This window comes from Pseudopipra pipra, chromosome 3 (genome assembly GCF_036250125.1).
Source record: "Pseudopipra pipra isolate bDixPip1 chromosome 3, bDixPip1.hap1, whole genome shotgun sequence".
NCBI classification, from domain to species: domain Eukaryota; kingdom Metazoa; phylum Chordata; class Aves; order Passeriformes; family Pipridae; genus Pseudopipra; species Pseudopipra pipra.
Window position 1 is genome coordinate 5,122,521 of NC_087551.1, and position 20,003 is coordinate 5,142,523.

General features: G+C 43.7%; 2 protein-coding genes across 6 annotated transcripts in view; one reads left to right on the plus strand and one right to left on the minus strand.

Annotated features, from left to right (window-relative positions):
* The window catches only part of PAK5 (p21 (RAC1) activated kinase 5), a 221,389-nt gene that overhangs the window by 156,525 nt on the left and 44,861 nt on the right, over positions 1–20,003 (minus strand). For 2 of the 5 annotated variants that reach the window (XM_064647526.1, XM_064647530.1), the window contains one exon: positions 3,348–3,422. In XM_064647526.1, the coding sequence (XP_064503596.1) occupies positions 3,348–3,396 (49 nt within the window). In that variant the 5' untranslated portion in view covers positions 3,397–3,422. Of the gene's footprint in view, positions 1–3,347; positions 3,423–4,071; positions 4,178–4,606; positions 4,624–20,003 lie in introns of those variants that run through there. The other 3 variants (XM_064647527.1, XM_064647525.1, XM_064647534.1) reach the window with 3 other exon arrangements.
* ANKEF1 (ankyrin repeat and EF-hand domain containing 1) lies at positions 4,254–19,783 on the plus strand. The gene is made up of 10 exons (XM_064647524.1): positions 4,254–4,364; positions 8,597–8,983; positions 9,285–9,484; positions 10,785–10,934; positions 11,341–11,464; positions 12,327–13,134; positions 15,747–15,973; positions 17,192–17,337; positions 18,374–18,508; positions 19,522–19,783. Exons 1-10 carry the CDS (start codon positions 4,280–4,282, stop codon positions 19,645–19,647), a joined length of 2,388 nt encoding a protein of 795 aa, XP_064503594.1. The 5' UTR covers positions 4,254–4,279; the 3' UTR covers positions 19,648–19,783.

Below are 20,003 nucleotides of genomic sequence, written 5' to 3' on the forward strand. Positions count from 1 at the left end.
CACCTGTTGGAGATTGTGGAACACGTTACTTCTCTTTCCAAATGCTGGACCCATCCCTGGAGCTGGCATTGGCAGGAGGACAAGCCTGGGCTCCCAACTGTTCCACAGCAAGATAATCAGATGATTATCATCCCTCTCCTCATTTAACCACAACTGAGCAAGGCCAAGCAAGGGAACAGGAGCAAGGCTTATTCCAACTGAACCAATGGATTTCTTGTATAGGAATTCTCCCTGCTTGACCTCAGGGATTTCAGCAGCCTTACATTACTCTGGAAGCATTGCTTTCATGCTCTTATCTGTTCTTAGTGCAGATTACCCTTCTTCACAACAAGTAGCACTGAACTCCACAAGCAGCTTTGAAACCCAGATGTTTCTCCATCAGGCCCAGGGAACAGGAGCTTCTCTCTGCCTCAAAAACAATGTCACTTCCCATTGCGCTGTCTCCCTTCTGTTTACATTTCTAAAAGCTACTGCACTAAGTTGCTCAGAGCCAGCACCACCAGATCTGCCCTGCAGATGCAAAATAACTTCCAACTGAAAACTCCTCCTTTATTTGCTGTGTGCAGGGTGAAGAAGTGATCAATATTTCAGTAGCCTCCTGTAACATCAGATGAGCAAGGCTCCAGAACATCTATTCTTTCACCTTGAAAACTAAGAACTTGCAGTGCACAGGATTTTAGAGAGGGTACAGTGACAGGCTGGGTGAGAACCAATGGGACAAATAAAGGCAGTTTGTATTTTCATCGCTGTCTAACCCATCAGAGTAGAAGCTAAGTGAAAAACAGCTATAACACTATTATCTTTCTTCTTTCCCTTCAGCTTTTTAACATGATCTGCATATAAAGAACTAATCAAGAGAGAGTCAGAGCTTCAATTATTAACAGAACAACCCACTGAAAGTCATCTGGAGTCCTCCCACTGAGTTATATGTGTTCCAAGGCACAGTATTAGACAAGTAAACACGATAAAAAAAAGTAGTGGGAATGATTTTAGAATCCCTGGGCTGAATAGGAAAGAGACCCTCATAGGAAATGGTGATGGAAAAAAAAGTTAATTTTTCCCTTGAAAACAACCACCCCAAAGGAGGCACAGCTTTCCCCCCAGGTCTCTTCTCCAAGGACACAGTATCAGGGAGCTAAAAGTTATGTCATGGACTTTCCCTTCTATGCAAAGGTTTATTCCCAAGAGTGCATATTAATTGGTAGAAAGAATGAGCATTGTTTTTGACAGTAAACAATTACAAAAGGACTATAAAGAAGAGCAAACAAGTTAAGCAAAATCAGTTTAGTAGGTTTTGTGTTGATCTGAGTTGATATTAACAACTTCATAGAGTGGCACCAAAACCAGAAACAGCAGAGCCCAGGAAAGACACATATAGCACAAGGTGGTACCTCCCAGCACAGTTCTGGGGTGGCTGTGCTGCTGCATGAAACAAAGATCATCCCTAGAATTTCCTTGTTCTTTCCAGAAGGAGACTATTTCCCTGATTTGAGAGGGTGCAGTTACACCCCCTCCCCAATACAGCTGCACTTCACTCCCACTACAGTGCCATGGAAGGGCAAGGCAGGGAAGTGTATCGACACTTAGCAACACTGACATCCTGATTTCATCTCGTGCTCCCTCAGTGCAACTCCCAGCGACCTGAAACAGTCCAGATGACCTTCAGAATTAGCCAAATGTGTAAATTTGTGTCATTCTCCCCAGCTGGCAACTCTGAACGAGATGGAATGCACCACACAGCAGATTTTTTGCGGTAGCATCAGAATCCGGAGAGCTGGATAACAGTGACAATTACTTGCACAGTAAAAGGCTCAAGTGAAAACCATGCAACCCTCAGGCACACCTTCCAGCTGAAGTCAGGCCATCATCAGCCCAGCTCCCACTGATGTTAGCAGGACTTCAGTGCCAACCAGCACAAGAGTCCTTGTGGTGCACAGCTTCCCTCCAGAGGTCGGCTGTGGGACATTTGTAACATCCTTGTGCTTTTACAGCCACAGAAAAAACACCCCAGCACCATACAGAGACAGCAACTGAAATGACAGCTGTATTGTTCCCCTTGTTCCATGGAGGGACTGTGTAAGTGCTGTCAGCATGGCACCTTCTGCTGGCATCAAACAAAACCTCACAGCCTCTGTATTTCAAATTCTTGGAACCACCTGTTTATCAGTGAAATGTTTTCACATGTAATTCCTACCCCATCAGACCTCTGGGCAGCCCTGCCCTCAGGTGAAGACTCAAGCAGTGCAGACACCTGGGTCTGTACCAGACCATGGGAACAACTGTGTCCAGTTTTGTGCTGTGATTCCCAGGTTTGGCTCTGGGAGCTGTAATCTCTGGGCTACGTTTAAAGCTCCGGGCAGTTTACACCTTTCTTTCCTTCCTGCAGTCAGTTACATTTTTACCAGCACCATCCCACTTGCATTCCTGCATTAGCCTGGCACCCCTCCAAAACTGAGCTGTCAGCCACAGAGAGCCCAACAGCTTGAGGCTTCAGACCTTGGAATAATTTTCTCCTGTGAACTTTATCTCTGAAGGCAGGAAATACTGTGAGTTTCTCTTATAGGATTTAGATCCTATTTATTTTGGATATGTTGCAGTACCCTAATACCAGAGCAGCATCTCTGCTCTTGAAGCCACACTGCTTTGAAACATCCAATATGATGTTCAGCTGCTAAAAAAGGATGGTTTGCTTCTTGCATCATGAGTTCTTACTGTGACTCTCAAAAAGCTCATGGAAAACGGATCACCATGACAAAATAAATCAAGCATAAAAATCTAAATATATACACATGCAGTTACACGTACATTCACACTTGGGGTGACATGCTAAGTACCCATACTTGTTACAGTCTGTTTCATGTGTTTCCACACTTTCCAGAGTCAAGTCATGCAGGTGTTTCAGACAGGATCTTCAGTTATTTTCATCTTGGGCTAAATTTCAGAATACACATGCTAGCTTTTCTAATGGGCATTTAATGTGTGCTGTTCTACAAAATTAAAAAAAGGCAACTTACCCTGGGCCTTACTTAGGCCAAGACACACGTGTTTCCTTATTTTTGGCAACAGTAAAAGCACAAATTCTACACAGAACCGGCAGGGGAACATCTTCTGCTGTGCCATGCCCGCATCATCCATTTAGTGTGACCAAGGAGAAAGAGAAGGGCCTGGGTGCTCTATTTTCCAAAGAGGAAAGCAATCCACCAAGGCAGAACAATGCAAGACTAACGATCCAGCCAATTCACATAACAAAGTGCTAAAACGAAATAGCTACTGTACAAATGGCACTCCTTGCAGGCTAAATAATGAAGTACTTTATGCTAAAATGATGTTTTTCTCTTGTGACTCACCACACAGTCCCAGGGCTTTCATCACCCGCCTCTCCATGCTGTTGGACATGGCTCCAGCTGCACGTCACCACTTCCCTGGCAGAAGAGATTTCACATCAAAAAACAATTTTTGTTGAATTTCCTAATGCTAGAGGTGATTTGCAAATGATTCAATGGCCAAACTCAGATAGGAACAAGACAAAGAGTCTCACTGCAGTTCTCCCATACACGATTACTGACCCTGACAGGAGCACTGAGGGCTGGGCTGTGGCATCTGGAAATTAGGCACTAAGGGAAGTTGAGAGAAAAGAAATACAGAGGGCCTGGGCAGCCCCAGTGTTACTGCTGTTGCCTTCTAGAATGACTCAGGCTCCACTTGAGCAGTTTGGAGCATTTTTCCCCATTCATTGACATTCTTCTGCTGTTAATAAACAGGTTTCTCCTTCCAGCCCAGACTGTGAACGATTATGTTTCCATTCAAGTCTAACACAGCTCATTTATATTATTGTGCTATACAAACCCTGTGGGGATGGCTGTGCGGTTGGGTTATACACAGACCTCGCCGCTCCACTTTTGCGGCGACTCTAATAAAATTTAGAGGGTAAAACAACTATTCAGCGCTGCTTTCCGTAGAATGAGAAGGAGGTTTGTTAAGTAAGTGGGCAATAAGACAACAAAGGCCACGACACCCAACTCCTTCCCCGCGTGGCCGCCTCACCCCCGGCGGCTCGGGGCCGGTCCGTACCGAGCTGAGGGGACCCGACGGCGCTGAGGGGACTCCCACCGGCTGAGGGGATCTGGCAGAACTGAGGGGAGCGGCGGCGCCGAGAGGGGATCCGGTGGAACCGAGGGGACCCGCCGGAGACGAGGGGACCGAGAGGAGCGGCCGCGTCTGAGGGGACCCGCCGCCTCACGGCTGGCGCCCGCGCGACGCCGTTGCCAAGGAGACGGCCATGGCGGCCATGGCGGTCGCTGAGGCGGGCGGGGGTCCGGCCGCCCCCGGGCTCGCGGGGCCCCGCGGCTCCCGCGGCTCCTCAGGTGAGTGCCCGGCGCTGCCGAGGGGCGCGGCCGCTGCCGGGCTTGGTGGTGAGGGGGCGGCGGGGCGGGGGGTGCCGCCTCCCCAGCGCTGCGGAAAGGCTGTGACGGAGCCGGCGCGCTGTGAGGGCTGAGCGCAGCCTCGCAGGAGGGGGACCCGCGGAGCACAGAGCCGCTGTGCTTCACGTTTCTAAAGGAAATCCCCCTCCGCTGGACATCGCCCCCAGCTCATGCCCCGCAGTTACCTCGGTCTGTGTGTCTGCACGGCCACACGAGCGAGTCCTTGCCACGTAACACCGTGTGGGTCAACTCCATCTCTCCGGCATCCTCCCTTTCCAGCAGTTTCCCTCCCGTTAAAGCCACTCTCCTCCACAGGCCACCCGTTCCTCTGAGTCGCAGCCCGGGGAAAATCAACCAACGCCAGATTTATCCCTTACCTGGCTTCCGCAGGGCCCTGGGCAGAAGCGGCTGCTCACCCTGTTCCTCGCTCCTGGGTGCAGCAGCACCTCATTCCCAACTCCCCAGCAATCCAGGGGCTTGCCTGGAGCCCGGCTCTGCTCCTGGCTGAGGAGCCACCTCCCCTCAGCCCCTGTCCCGCAGGTGTTGCTCATACCCCTGATTGCCAGGTGCTGGCTGGCCCCAGGGCTGCCGGGCAATGTTACATCCCGGTTTGGATGGACACTGAGGGACTGGAAGTTGCAAGGCAAACTGGAGACAACAGGATGCACATCTTTTGGTCTAACCCAGCCATAACCTCGGGACTGGCTTCACAGAGCTCAGGACTGGGCCCTGTTTCCCACGGGGCTGGATCTGGGCTGAGATCCCCACACGATATTAGAACCTGACAGGGAAGCCCCAGCCCTCAGCCCTCAGCTGTTCCTCAGCCCCAGGCAAAGCATTTCTGGAGAGTTAACACCAACATTATCGGCTATTCATGATACTGGAATTCAGTTTTAGAAGAACTTTGCTGCATCACTCCCATTAAACATTAGTCACAGCCAAAAATCCAGTGCAATTATTCTTATGAAGCTGTAAATATAGTGTGGCAGTGTTACCATATTGGTTCCTTTTATACTAACATAGAGGGCTCATGCTTATCTCTGTGGCCAGCACGCAAAGGGATTAAATTTAGCAAGTGCTCAGCTATTTTCCCTCACTAAAGATAAAACACACGAAAATTTTGTTTACTGGTTTGTGAATAGTGATAATTAAAAGGATGTTTTCAACTTGAAATATCGAAACTGAAAAATGCTGCAAAGTCTTAAGAAGGAGTCACAAGTGCTTCCAGCAGCAGCTGGGCACCAGGCTTTGACAGAGAGTCAGAAAGTGAGAGCACTGGGCACCAGACCTTCCCTCTCTGTCAGTGTACCTCGACCACAGCTTGGAAAGCTTTGTGGGAAAACAGGAATCTGAATAAAATGATTCTTTAAGTACTTGGTATAGCGGGAAAAGGATTAATCTGGATTTGAAATGGGTTCATGCTCTCATCCAAAACGATGATACAAGCTGACAGAATGAAGGTAGCGAGCCTCTGGATGTTTGTCAACAGATAAAATTGTTGCTAAGCAGATCTCAAAGGCTTGGGATTTCATGATTATGGCTTCATGAAGCCCTCCTCAGAGCAGGACTCTCTCAAAACCACACTAATAATCCCTCATTTTCCATAAAAACATCTGTTACAGGTTAAGTGATAAAAAAATCTATGGAGTATGTATTGATGGTAGTATTTACCTAATGAAGATTTGCAAGATCTATACTTACACTTACACTTTAGACACCTGATTAATTTACTTGTAACTTCACCTGACTCTGGATAGAGTTTTCTATCCCACCTGTCTTACTGTGACTCTGCTACTGTAGAGACTTCTAATAAAACTTGATCCAGTCACTTTTCAGAAATACTGCAAAGAAATCTTAACTGTCACAGTTAAAATGTTACAGTTGTTTTCATGTAAGTTGTTGGTTCTTAATGCTTTGAAGCAAAGACTTTAGACTGAGTAGGGTCTCACTGGTGGCTGAATTGTGATAACAACAGACTTCACTGTTGTGATAAAAATAATTTCACTTATGTTTATGAAAGTAATTTTATCCCTATGTGAAGTATTAAAATAATACTGTGATAAGCATCTCAAAAGCACCAGAAAAAAACTAATCAGGCTGAATTCGGACTAGAATTGTAATGGACTGTGCATTACCCTGTGAGCAAAAAGGAAAGTGTGCAAGGAAGTGTGAGGGGTGCTGTCAATCTCATGTCCTGCATGGGGCAGAGGTGGTAGGGAGCAAGTATTATTTCACTTATTTCACTTTCACTGATTTCACTTAGGAAGACACAGAATCCTGGGACATGCTGACTCTGGATGCTTTTACATCAGAGACTGAGTGTAACGTTTGTGCAAGAGGTAGCACTGGCACTGTCCTGAATCTCAAGGATAATCCATAAAACAAATCCAAATCCATATGCAGTGAATATTATATCCACTTCTGCCTTCATCGAATGCTACTAGCAGGTTTCTGCCAGCTGCAGTTCTGCTCCTGTTCTGTGGCATTACTAACCTACTTCCATGAAGAATGTAATTTCTTCAGTGTTTGCAGCTTCAGGGGGAGAAAGAAGGGAAGAAAAGGCAAGTTTTGGTCCTAAGTGAGTTCCTGAAAAAATGTTGTGCGATTTCCAGATGCAAATAATGAATAATAGTGGGAAGAAGGGGTTTAGTTCTTGGAAGTTCCTTAGTGCTGCAGGGTGGTGGGAAATGGGACAAGAACAAGAGAGAGCATTTAAGTTTGTCAGCTCCATCTTAGTATCTTTAAAAACATATCTTTTCTGAATTCCAGTGGTGTAAGTACTGTAAGAGCCTTCCCTGCAGTACCTTCCTGCTGCTCCTCCTCACAGCCCCTGCAGCGTTTACACCATGACTTTCCCTGTGCTCAGAAGCCAGAAAAAAACCTTCCTGTATTGAAGGTTTGCTCAGAAATAACTTCCTAACGTTTCAGGCTGTAAAAGCCAGGCTCTGTAGGGGACTCTGGTGTTCTCTTCTGTCAGGGCATTGCTCTGAAGCAGCCTCATTTCTCAGCTCTAAGCTTTAGGATGACAGTGCTGCTATAGCTGTAACCCTTGTCAGTAGAATAAAAATCTCTGCATTTATTCCCTTTCCCTGGATAAAATTCCACAAGAAGCACAACATGGTAGGGATGAAAATGAACAAGCCACGGGTGACAGATTTAAGTTATTGCTACTTTATGATTTAATTGTGCAATGTAAGAATATACTTTGTGTACGTGACCAGAGTGAGGGCTGTGCAAGACCTAAACAGAAAACGAAACAACCCAACTATTCCCTAATAAGACACTGTTCCTCCACCTTTTTTTGTTGTGTGTCCTGTAAGAGTTTGGGAGGATGGGCTGACCCAAGGCTTGCTGAAGCTGATAGAAAGCTTCCCATCCACTTAGGCAAGCTTCAGAAATGGTCCTTATAATGCCTGACCCTTGCTTGACCCTCCAGGCACATGTGCTGGGAGTAGCTAAAAGAGGCTAAAAGAACCTAAAAAAAAAAAACAAACAACCAAAAAACAACCAACCAAACCCAGAATTGAGGCAAATGCAAAGCTATTTTCCAGCACTGCATTTTTCTCAAGAAGTAGGTGTTGCTTCACCTGGCAGAACTTTTTCCCAGGCCAGTGCCCCACTGTCTGCATCTTTTTTTTTCCCCCTAAGATTTTGCTGCAGAGAAATTCAACCTACTCTTTTATGTACATAGCCTGGTAGGAAGGTCATGCATCAGCTACCAAAAAAAAGGTGCTCAGGTACTGGTGAGGTGGTGTTAGTATCAATTTTAGTACCAATTTTATGTTTCAGCAAGTACAGAGGACACTGTGTGATTTTTTTTCCCTTTGAAAATGACAGATGATCAACCTCCCCTTAGGCTCCCAAGTAATTGTAGATTATAACAGTTCCTAGAATGGAAAGCAGTTACTCTACAGTTCCTTAACTTAATTTTCTCCTTGAATGAGACTTCTTCAGAAGAGTTGGAAGACTAGAAAAATTAGCAAGGTGCTACATGGGTTTATATAGTCTCTATATATGCTGTATATAATAAAAGGTAATTAAATCAAAGCTTAATGTTCTGTCAAGATAAAGTGGATATTTTCATGCTGTGAACATAGTTTGATTCCTGGTCTTACTGGCATGTAATTATAATCTCTCATCTCTGAGATTACATGTTCTCTTCTCTCCCCATGCAGAAACTACTTCCTTGAAAGAAGATGGTTTTCCTTATTCCAGAATGTTACCAGTAGATAGAAGACTTCTAAATTTACAGATCTACAAACTTCTTCAGTGCGTTCACCAGAAAGACAAGAAGCAAATAGAAAAGCTGGTCCAGAAGGGCTTCCCAAACCTCATTAATTACACAGAGCCTAAGGAAGGATACAGTGCCTTTCACTTGGCCTCCATGAAAAACGACATCGAAATGTGCCGCTTCCTGCTGGAACAGGGAGCTCATCCCAACGTGCAGGACACGATGGGACGCACTCCAGCCATGAAGGCAGCTGAGCTGGGCCATGAGGTGGTTTTGGAGTTATTGGCAAAAGCTGACGCAGACATGACTGCTGTGGATAACGAAGGGAAAGGTGAGTGAGAGGGAGCTTGGTCAGACCAGAAATACCATGAAACGATCTCTGAGCTGTGTTACAGACTTACTGTGTGCGTTGTGTCCCACCTGCAGAGGAGCCCTGGTTGAGGGTAATCCTTACAGCCCAACAGAAGCCATTGGCCACAACAGCTTTGGTGGAAATGGAAATAACTGCCCCTGAACAGTGTAGGCCTTTAAATCACAGTTCTCCCCAGTACATAGCTGAGAGGTAACTTGTGATTGAGAATCACTTTCCTCCCATGACCTGTCAAATACTAAATTCTGGTTTACTCCCCCAGGTATTTTGTTTTACTGCCTTTTACCTACCAGGCGGCACTCCCACTGCCTGCACATTGCCCTGAAATACGGTGCAGATGTGAACAACTGTACCACTGAGGGGAGGTCTGTGCTGCTACAAGCCTGTGAGCAAGCTCATGAGATTAAAGAAATGTGTCTGGCTTTCTTGGAGAGAGGAGCAAGTCCCCATGCAAGAGACCCGGTATGAGTATTTCTGTAACTAAGAACATACACAGGAGTATGGAATAATAACCAGCTAACTGGAGTGTATGACCTTAAATCCTCACATTGAAATAATTAAGCAGTGAGAAGGGCTCAACTCTGTGGCCATGCCTATTCCCATCTTCTGTACCACCCTTCTTTTGGAGCAGAGGGATTTAAGTCTTCTGCTGGATCCACATATCCTGATTTGGATTTTCTACAAATATTTCACAAAACCAAACTGGAACTGGGCCAGCTCTTAGGAGCTACAGTTCACTGTACTTCGCTGGAGCAGTGCTGATCTGCACTTTGCCTCATTGTGCCCTCAGGTTTTCAGAGTTCAAATAATATTCACTAAAAGGTGAGTCCAGCAGGAACAACCTGATGGGGAATCAAGGCAGGGATGAGACATTAGAAACTTATCTCTCTTTTGTATGTCTTAATGACTTACTTGTTTGGTTCCTTAATTTAACAAAGATCTGATGGACTGAAGCTCTGTGCTGTTGGTAAGTCTAGAAGCTGGAGCTTTCCCTTAATGTTATTCAAGGCTTTTCCTTTGGTTCTGGTTTTGCAGTATCCTGGTCATATAACAGGAATGGTTTGCTTGGCTGGCAAAGACAGATATCAGGGAAGAATGTTTGGTTCAATGGAACAAAATCCATGGATCACTGCTCTCTTTGCCCCTCTCTAGAGTGGCAAGTGTTGCTGTGGGCCAACATGATAATAGCAGGTTATCCCTCATCCAAGATGTGCTGTGTTTTTGGGAAGGTCACCAGATCTGCCAAAGTCAGCCATCATAAAGAAAACAGATTCTGCTAAACACAAACATACATCATTATCTAGAAAAAGACAAATCATTAATGTATTTGAGCGTGAACTTTTCCTCACAAAACAGCAGTGAAATTCCGATTGCTCTGCCTTCCCCATAGCACTCCTCCAGCCATAGCTCCATATTTCATAAGCTGAAATGGTATTTTGTGTCAAATTTTGTAAATATGCATGAGAACATGCACACAGAATAAAGGATTCCTTAACCAAGGAATTGATTTTCATGGGCACTATTCAAGGCACTCAAGCTACCAATGTACTTGAGTTGCTGGGATTTGACTACTCATATCTTAGCAGCACCATGACTTGATTCTTAAAGCTTACCTGCAGTGCCTTTGAAACTATGAGACTTGTCTCCTTTTCCCAGTAGTGGCTAAGAGGAGACTTTCAGTTTTATGCAACCTTGCAACAATCAGATCATATTGTTCCAGCCTGGAGGAAGAAATGCTGAATGTTGTCTTGCTGCCTGGCAGGCCACGGGTCGCACGGCTGTGATGGAGGCTGCAAGGGAAGGTGCTGTCGAGGTGGTGCGTGCTCTGCTCGCCAGAGGAGCTGATGTGAACCTGTTTGACTTTGAGAGACACAGTGCTGCACATTTTGCAGCCAAAGGAGGCTTTTTTGAGGTATCATCATTTGTGGTGTTAAAGCAAAGTCTTGGGGGCGGGAGGGGGTTGAGTCCAGTATCTCAGCTGATCGAAGCATAATAATCAGCAATCAAAAGCAGCTTCTTTTTAAGTACCAAAGGAATCCAGCAGTGATAGATAGGCCAGAGAGTGGCCTACAGTGAGCTGGCAGGAATGGAGATTGTCCTTGGAGTTTACAACTGCCCAGGGTTTTTGTTTCCTCAGTTAAATAGGCATAATACTATAGAAAACATTAATGTTACATGTGCATCGATCAGCTGGACATGGGCTAGAGCTTTGCTGTGTAAAATGGGAATATATGATATTGCATTTATTTGTAAATTAATCTCACGTTTTCCCACCTTAACAAACAGACAAGATTTTTGGTGGTACTTTGTTTTTCTAGATTCTGAAGTCTATTTCAGCTTATAATGGAGACTTGAAACTTATTGCTATGAATGGGAACACGCCACTTCATTATGCTGCAGAGGGAGGATTTGTAGATTGCTGCAAGTATATAGGACAAAGAGGTACATTAAAAATAAGTTACTTTGCAACTATCATCTCTATTCTATTTCTGTGCTAAAGGAAAGGTTTCATTTGGGCATCTCTGAAGGACTTGTTGCTCGGGTACCATGTGGCAAATGTGGTTCTCATTAAGAAGTGCCTGACAGAGGCTACTATCTCATGTGGGTGAGAAAATGTTTCTCAAAGAAAGCAGCAGCAACATCAGGGGGTTGTATTGGACAGTATTAAGTAGTTCTGATTTTAGTTGTTTTTAGATGTATTGCATTGAAATTTCCAATAGAAAATAAATTTTTGCTTTGCTGACAATATAAAACAAAAATCTCTGTGTAGTCAGGAAGAAAACTCCATGCCCGTGGGTATTGAAACAAACTCCAAAGCAGCTGTAATCCCTTCCTGACTTAATCAGATGATCATAGTACTTCCAGCTTTGATTGAAGAGGACCATGAAAAATCCTGTGTTCTGTTCCTGTGATTCAAACTGATCCATTGCCAAATTGTAATGTTAGGGTATAGAACACTGAATGATATTTTCACCTTTGTTTGTTTCTTCTTAACCTTGCTTACCACTAAGTAAAAATGTAAAGTTTCCACTGAACTTCTGCCTTTCTATACATATTCATGAGTGCATGGATAAACAGAGCATGGGTTGCTCAGTGCTTCTCCCACTGGGAAAAAAATATGGACATGTGGCTGACCTTCCAGTCTGGGATCAATGATGTGGTTCCACCTACTATGGCTACTTATAGTTAAAACAGTATAAAATTGCAGACCTGTGGCACTGAGTTGCCTGTACATCACAAGTTTCTTACGTGACATAATTGGGAATTCCACTCCACTATCAGCTAAATTGTGTCCATATTTTAGGCTGTGATCCTACCTGGAGAAACCTGTTACATCTGACCCCAAGAGAGGCTGCCAAGAACGGCGGTTTTAAAGCAGCAGTAACCATTTTGCGTAAAATTGAAAAAGGCTTTAAAAAAACCTTATCCCCCGAGGAAGAGGTCTCTGCCTGGTACCTGAAGCTGTACGACTGGTCCTTGGAGCACGAGGATTCCCTCCGCAAGGAGTTTGAGGCTCTCCTCCAAGAAGATGGGATGGTGACCAGAGCTGACTTTGTATCCGTAATTCAGAAGCGGTGGAGCTTCCTGGGTGCTGAAGAAATGGAAAATATTGCTAAAATGCATGAAGTGCAGCCCGACAGGATCAACCTCGACGAGTTTTTTAAAGGCTCCAAATACCTGGACAAAAACTTTCTCATGTCGTCCTTTGGGCCCAAAGCGAAGAAGCAGAAAAAGGGGGCGAAAGCAAAAGGCAAAAAAGGCCTCCCTGTGCCGGTCTGTGTCATTCCGAAGAGGGAATATCCTCGTGGGGAAGAGGGCTTCCCTGTGTACCTGGTTGAGGCTTTTCCAAACATTCCTGATGAGGAGAGATTTAAACGGGACCACCCCTCTGCCCACCCCGTGCACGACGACCGTGTCTGGTACCTGGAGGAGCCAAGGAAAACGTACCTGGATATTAACTACCTTGTCAGAGCAGGAGACATCGTGTCCCTGCAGAAGGCATTTGAGGAGGGTGTGCCAGTTGACATAAAAGATAGATATTACAAAACACCTTTGATGGTTGCGTGTGCAAGTGGGAACGTGGTCCTTGTGGAGCTTCTTCTGGAAAAGGGGTAAGATGATTTCAGTTTAATTGCTATATTGGAAAGGTTTTCAAAAGCATACATTTCCAGTATGCAACAGGTTTGGTTTTTTGCTTATATAACGTTTAATATTAAAGTTGGTTCCCTAAGATCCCACTTCACAGAAGTTTAGTGTATTACTTTTCACCTTTTACTAACAGGGGAGTGGAAGCACCCAAGAGGTAAGTTCCCCAGGCCTGAAACTTTCTGTGTCTGGGCTGTTGACCTTTGGTCAGCTGCAGAGTTCTGTTGGAACTGCTGTTAGTTCATGCCTGTGTCTCAAGCACTGCATCCTCAAAGCTGAACACCCAAAATTGGGTGAATGATTCTGGGGAAATCTGGCTGAAGTGGCTTGCCTGAAATCATCAAGGTGACCCCGGACTTCCCTGTTCCACGTGCCAGGGCCTTTGCATGCAGATGTTTTAGGCCTTATAATCACTTTCCTCTGCAGCTGAGGCAGCAGGATTTACACCAGAAGCCCCTGTTGCTATTTAGTCTGTTCCTCACTTTAGAAGTGCTTCAGCAATTTTGTAGCCTACAGACACACTTGGGAAAAATCTCAATGATGGCTTAAAAATGAAAGCAATTTCCAGTTATACTTGTGTAATAGCATAATCTCTTCTTAATGTCACACTGCTGTAGTCCTACAGTCATTCACATAAATGCTTAAATGAACATTTTTCAAAGATATTTATGTTAACTTTGTTCTTTACCCATAGATAGAGTTATTTTTAACATTAATATCTCAGGGTAAGTGACTGTGGTTGTTGCTCTGGTTCCTGCAAAGATTAACAGCACGTGGATCTTTACACACCCTGGTAATTACACTGACATTCCTGGAGCATATGGGAAGTTGTGTAATGTGTATATTCAGGTTTTCCAAAGATAAAGATGTAACAGCTACCAAATTAATCTACCAAATTAATCTCCACTACTTTTAGCAAGCCTCACTAGACAGCACTGGAGTCACATCATATTTAACAGTGAGACCTAGAAACGTAATAGCTTAGCTTAAAAAAATAGTACCACTTCTGAGATTTATAAATTGACAGAAATGAAAATGGAGAGGAAAGTTACCAGTAGTGTTTTGCTTTGCATCTCTCAGCAGCATGGACTTTCAGTTTGGCATGGGCATTCAAATCCTTTTTACAGTATAACCTTTTCAGTACAGTATCACAAACACATACAGAGTAGAAAACAAAACATATTTTTCCAGAACTATAGAAAATTCCAAGGTTTAAACACAAATTGGTGGTATCTACTTTCTATCTTGCTCCAGAAAGACTCAGAAGTAAATGAAATTCGGGCTAAAGATAAACTCAGTGCTTGATCAGAGAAAACACTGAAGAATTTTTAAGTCAGTGCTGCCTGTTCCCATTGATCAGTTTGTTTCTGAAAGAATGAAGTTAGAAAGAAGGATTTAGGGGCAGACAGAGTCTGAGTACAGGCATGGAGGTTGGGTTGAGAGAGAAAGTGGAATAACTGGAACAGCTTATCTTAATGAGAAATATGAAGGAAAGGGAAACTGCATACAAATAAACCATAACAGCTCAGCAACTGAAAGATAACAAAGGTAAAAGTCAGGGGTTGGGGGAATTTTCTGTGATAAGATCTCACCAGAGGTAGAATTCTGAAAGAGATTAAAAATTTAAACAAGGAAAGAAGAACAGAGGTATCTGTGCTTTTCTCTAGACTTCAATATTAATCACCTGACCTGAAGAGCAAAAAGCTATCTCTGGAAGCAGCTTCTCCTATATTTTTTCTTCCCTCTCCCTCCCTGTCTTTTGGGAAGACAGCAGCTTTTTGACCACAGAGTAAGTGGGACAGTGACCTTAACTCAGTTCAGGACCTCTAGGGCTGTTAATGCTTTTCCTCTTCATCCCTTCATCAATTCATCCCAGCATATTGCAAATATCTCCCCTGAACTAGCCCTTGCATCCTCCAGAACATCCCAATTTTGATTTGGGAGCAGAAACAGATCTAGTACAGTGACCCAGTAGCTGAGAAAGTTTCCAATGCTCAGATTTCTGAGGCAGAGCTTCTGTATCTCATTTGTCAGAGGGAGAAGCCAGTGAACAGAAATGAAGCAGGCAGAAATGAAGCAGGCAGAGGGCAGCAACAGGGAAAGGAAAGGGAGAGTTGAACATCTTGTGCAGATGAACTCGGCACATCCACACATTAGGCAGCGTTGCCACGTTTTGTAGCACCTGTTCTTGGCCCAGAAACACACTTTTTTGAATTCCTTAATCTGCTCTCTGCCATTCCCAGTGCAGCTGGAGCACAAACACTAGCAGCATGTTACAGGACTGAGGTGTCTGAATGCCTGTTGTTTTTCCTGCCCCTGTGAAAACCTCCACATAGAGGACACTGTGTTGGCTTGGAGTGGGACACGGTCACACCCAGACACACTCCTACAATTAATATTCCATGAGAAGCTCTACATCAGAGACCCAAATGGTTTCAGAGTAGCAATACGAACACAGCCATTGACATGGAATTTGCCATGGCAGTGGGCAGTTCCCATGGATTGTCCTTGGAGCTGGGGATGTTATTTTAGCCATTAGAGAGCTTCACCTGCCACAACTGCTCTTACTCTTTTGCAGGGCTGATGTAAACATGACAGACAATTTCCTGTGGACCCCTCTGCATCACGCTTGCTCTAATGGACACCTGGATATTGCTGAGCTGCTGGTGAAGGCTGGAGCAGCAGTGGATGCCCTTGGAATAGGCAACACCACCCCACTGATGAGAGCCATCGAGGCCTGCAGGCTGGACATGGTCTACTTTTTAATCACTGCAGGTGCCAACATCCAAATTACAAACAGCAATGGTAAATATCAATGTCTCCAAAAAAGGCTGTTTCTGTATTAAAAACACTGAGTTCTTGGAACACTTTGTATAAGCATTCTGAATTTAGGACTGCTATCAGGATCAGGATGAAGGTAATGGGTTCAATTAGTTTTCTACAGTGTGGAATCACTGTTGTAAATAGTCAGCTTTCCTGGGTTTTATGCATCTAGAAAATAAAGTAACATAATTAATTACACAATTAAGGAGGCTGCTGCTCCTCAGAAGATACATACAGAGTTATAAGTGGCTTTAATGAAAACATTCTATCTAATTATTATTATTATTTGAGGGAAAATTAGATTTCAGTTGTGGCCAGTGTATACTTTGCCACCCATTTAAGTGATTTATTTTTAGGCATAGACAGCTCTGGTTAAAAAAATTCCCTGCTGCTCTACATAAATATTACTCCCTGAGAAAACAAATCTGAACTGATACTGAAATGTTGCCTCCTCACAGCAGATCCCTCATTCAGTGTCATTGCCCCTGTTTCCACAGTAATTTAAACAGTTAACATTCATCCCATTTGCAGCTCTTGCTCCAGCATAGGAAGAAACATTGCCCCACAATGAGACTTCCCTTGCCAAAATACCTACTAGGTGAAACCCTGCCAGTAGAAGGGATGTATATTCCTTATTTCTGGTTCCATGTGGAGTTCTGAGTCACACAGCAGTTCACTCTCACAGTAATTTACAGCCACAGAATCTCATAGATCCAGGAGAGGCTTTTTTCCCTTTATTAAGCACTGAAGGTGTTCAGTCCCATTTAAACTTGGGGCTTTCCCTTGCCAGCTCCAGGAAGGAGATAGCTACAATAACTTGGTCTGCATTCCTATCCTTGTACTGTGCCAGCCATTTCCTAGTGCTAAATGATCTCAGAGATCAAAATGACAACTTGCAGGACCAGTATATTAAGCTGCAAATGTCAGGACATTAAGAACAAAGCAACCACTCCAAGAATTCCTGCAATATTGGGTTTCAAGGCTTGTTTCTGCAAGGTCTTACTTCTGCAAGTAATGCTGATGACTGCTGGCCCTCACACCAATGTCAGGCACACTGCTGGCACATGGAATTAATAAAATAATCAATAAAATAGTAGCCAAATTAAATTCAGTTGACTGTACTGTCATTATAAAATTGCAATAACAAGTGCTAACGTTGATTTTCATGGTTTATATGGGTATTTATGTTTTTAAATACAGGAAAGAATGCTCTTGATATTGCCAGAGTATTTGACAATGCTAAAATAATTGACCTGCTCGAAAATCTTATGGATAATTTGGCAGAACCAGAAGAAGAAGCAAAGACGGCAAAAGGTGGGAAGCCAAAGTCATCAGAGAAAAAAGAGGTATGAGAGATAGTAACAAAGGACTGATTTGCTAGTAGTTAGTAGAGTGCTTCTGTCTTTCTTTGCCATCCATTTCTCTCTAAAGCTATAGATCAGGCTGCTTTGTTAAAGTATTTTCAGATGCCAGTACCTGTTCTTGTCAGTACTAGTACTTGTTCATCAATTAAAATTTTGTCTTGCTAATTATACAAAGTTCATGACTTCCCCAGACCCACATAAGAATTATTCCCCATATCACTGACAGGACACAGAAAGATAGTTCCTGTTCTTTTTCCCTCCTCCTGAAGTTTATGATCATCCAGCTCTGTTGTGGTAAACACTGAACAACTGGTAACCATAATGCCTGAAAGGAGCACCTGTTTCTTCTCAAGATAAGAACAAGGCCCTTCAAATTGATGAAAAGGTCTTTTCATTCTGCTAATGGAATTCACTGAGGTGATACCAAGCTTTTTGACTTCCCATTTCAGCTGCTGACCTGAGTCCTGTTTCTCAAATCCCACACTGACATTTGCCTGTTTTATTTCTGGGTGCTTTTCTTGCACTCCCCAGGGATCCTCAAGTACCTCAGCACTGCCCTGGTTCCCAAGCTAAGCCTCCATGACCACATCCTGGTTGTCTTATTGTGGATGGGACCTTCCTGATTCTTGTTAGTCAGACCCAGGATGTTATTTGGGCAGAAAATGCAATTGTATCTACATGGCTTTCACAGGCAGGAGGAAGACCTTAGGGGCTTGTTTATTTATCACCTGGCAGAGGATGGAGTCACCAGCAGTAGGAGGTGACTGTCTTGTGTGTCATAAAGAGCAGTTAATGGTTTAGTGCCCAAAGAGGAGAAGAATCCTTTACCTTTCAAAAGGTTTGCCCTCGCAATTTTTGGTTTTAAAAAATAATATCAGCTTTAAGAGAAACAGATTCTGGATGGATTAAGAAAATTACACTCACAGCAAGGAGATTGCAGAAGAGCTTCAGAAGATGCAGGATGTGTGTCTGGCTTCTGAGCACGATGTGTTGGTATAGCTGAGAATTTCTCTTCCAGTCTCCAGAGGTACCTCCGCCAGCTGTAGAAAAACCTGTTCCTGAACTGACACTGCGTTCCCGAAAGGCCAGTGCTCGGAAGCCTTTGGTAACAAAAGAGAGGAACAAAGATGACATCAGCTTCAAACCCAGAAAGGTAAGTACAGCAGCAAAATACGAGGGCAGTTTCATGTTAATTTAAAGGTAGGCCTTGCTGAGATCAAAATCCAGAACAATCCATGACTTCACAATGAAATGACTTACCAATTCAACCGTCTTAGAGATGATGTGCCACAGGCTGGGGAGGTGGCCACAAAACAAAGGTAAACTAAAGAGTTCATGGATATGTATTATATAAATACACATAACAAATTATTGTGGAAATCAAGCTCTTATCAGATTTCAAAACAGGGTTAAAGTTTACAGGACTCACAGTAAAATACAAACGCAGCTACATTCGTGGTATGGATTTTCACACTCCTACTTTTAAAGGATAGGAGTCTGTGCATAGGACGAGCCCCAACTTCTTGATTAGTTATCACATGAATTATGTCAGTGACAGTTACTGAACTGGATGGATCACAGTACACTAAACACTTGCTTCCTAGAGTCAGAATACTGGAAATACAACACCTCTGTCAGGGACTTGTTAATACTCACAAATAACTGAGAAAAAGATGATCGCAGAGAGGTTTGTTTTTAATATAATTTTTTTCTCCTTCAAAAGGAAAAGAAAACTATTTCTGGCTGAGGAGTTGTGTTTGGAGTTTGTTTATCATTTCCCTAACCCTGATTTGTGCTGGTTTCTGCCATGGTCTCAGGGGACTGAGGCTGCATTGCCTGTGACTCTACGGCTAATTACTATTTTTCACTCTGAGGATTGTGGGCCTGAGTCAGTAATTTTAAATAATTACCTTGAGATCTTTCCCACATTATCTGTAATGTGAGCCCATGGCATGTTATAGATTGGAAGTGACAATAAGAGAATGCCCTGCTTATTCATACACAAATTGTTGTCACATCTTCTGCTGGGAGGCCACACTAGTTCTCTTCTATGTCTCAAGTGCAAAGGAGTGCTAGAATATGGCTCAGTTTGGCTCACAGTACCTTCTTACTGTTCCTGTTGCAGAATTCACATCTCAATTAACTACAAATATCTTTATTTTGTAGCTATGGAGCCCTGATGCTGCAACACTGGAGCTTGTAAGAAAGCAAGAATTCCTCCGTGAACGTGCTGCTATTTGTGGTCACTTAGAAGGCTTTACAACCCTCTTTAATAGAAAATTTAAGGATTAAGCCCACCAGCTGGAAGAACCTATTTCAGCATGTATTTTTAGGAGACAAAGATCTAAAAGGCTACTCCTCTGCAGGGAAGGAATCATGCAGTGCTCAGGAAATATGTCTCGGTTACAATAAAAGAAAATCATATCAAGTTTTTCCTCTATAGAATATGTTGCTTACATATGATCTTTTGTTAAGGGCTTAGTCTGGTAAAAGGTTTATCCTCATGTGATTCCAAGTCTTGGAGCCAGCTCAGCATACTCCATGGAATAGCTGCTGTTGTGACACACACGTGTCCTTTGTAAGGGTCTGGCTTTATAAGGCTGTTTTCTATCCCAGCATAAAACTTCTTCCTGGAAGATACATTACCC

Coding starts and splice junctions, on each gene's coding strand:
- ANKEF1 (XM_064647524.1), top strand. CDS start 4,280: ATGGCGGCCATGGCGGTCGCTGAGGCGGGCGGGGGTCCGGCCGCCCCC. Junction 9,485..10,784: donor GTCCCCATGCAAGAGACCCG/GTATGAGTATTT, acceptor GCTGCCTGGCAG/GCCACGGGTCGCACGGCTGT. Junction 10,935..11,340: donor CCAAAGGAGGCTTTTTTGAG/GTATCATCATTT, acceptor TTGTTTTTCTAG/ATTCTGAAGTCTATTTCAGC.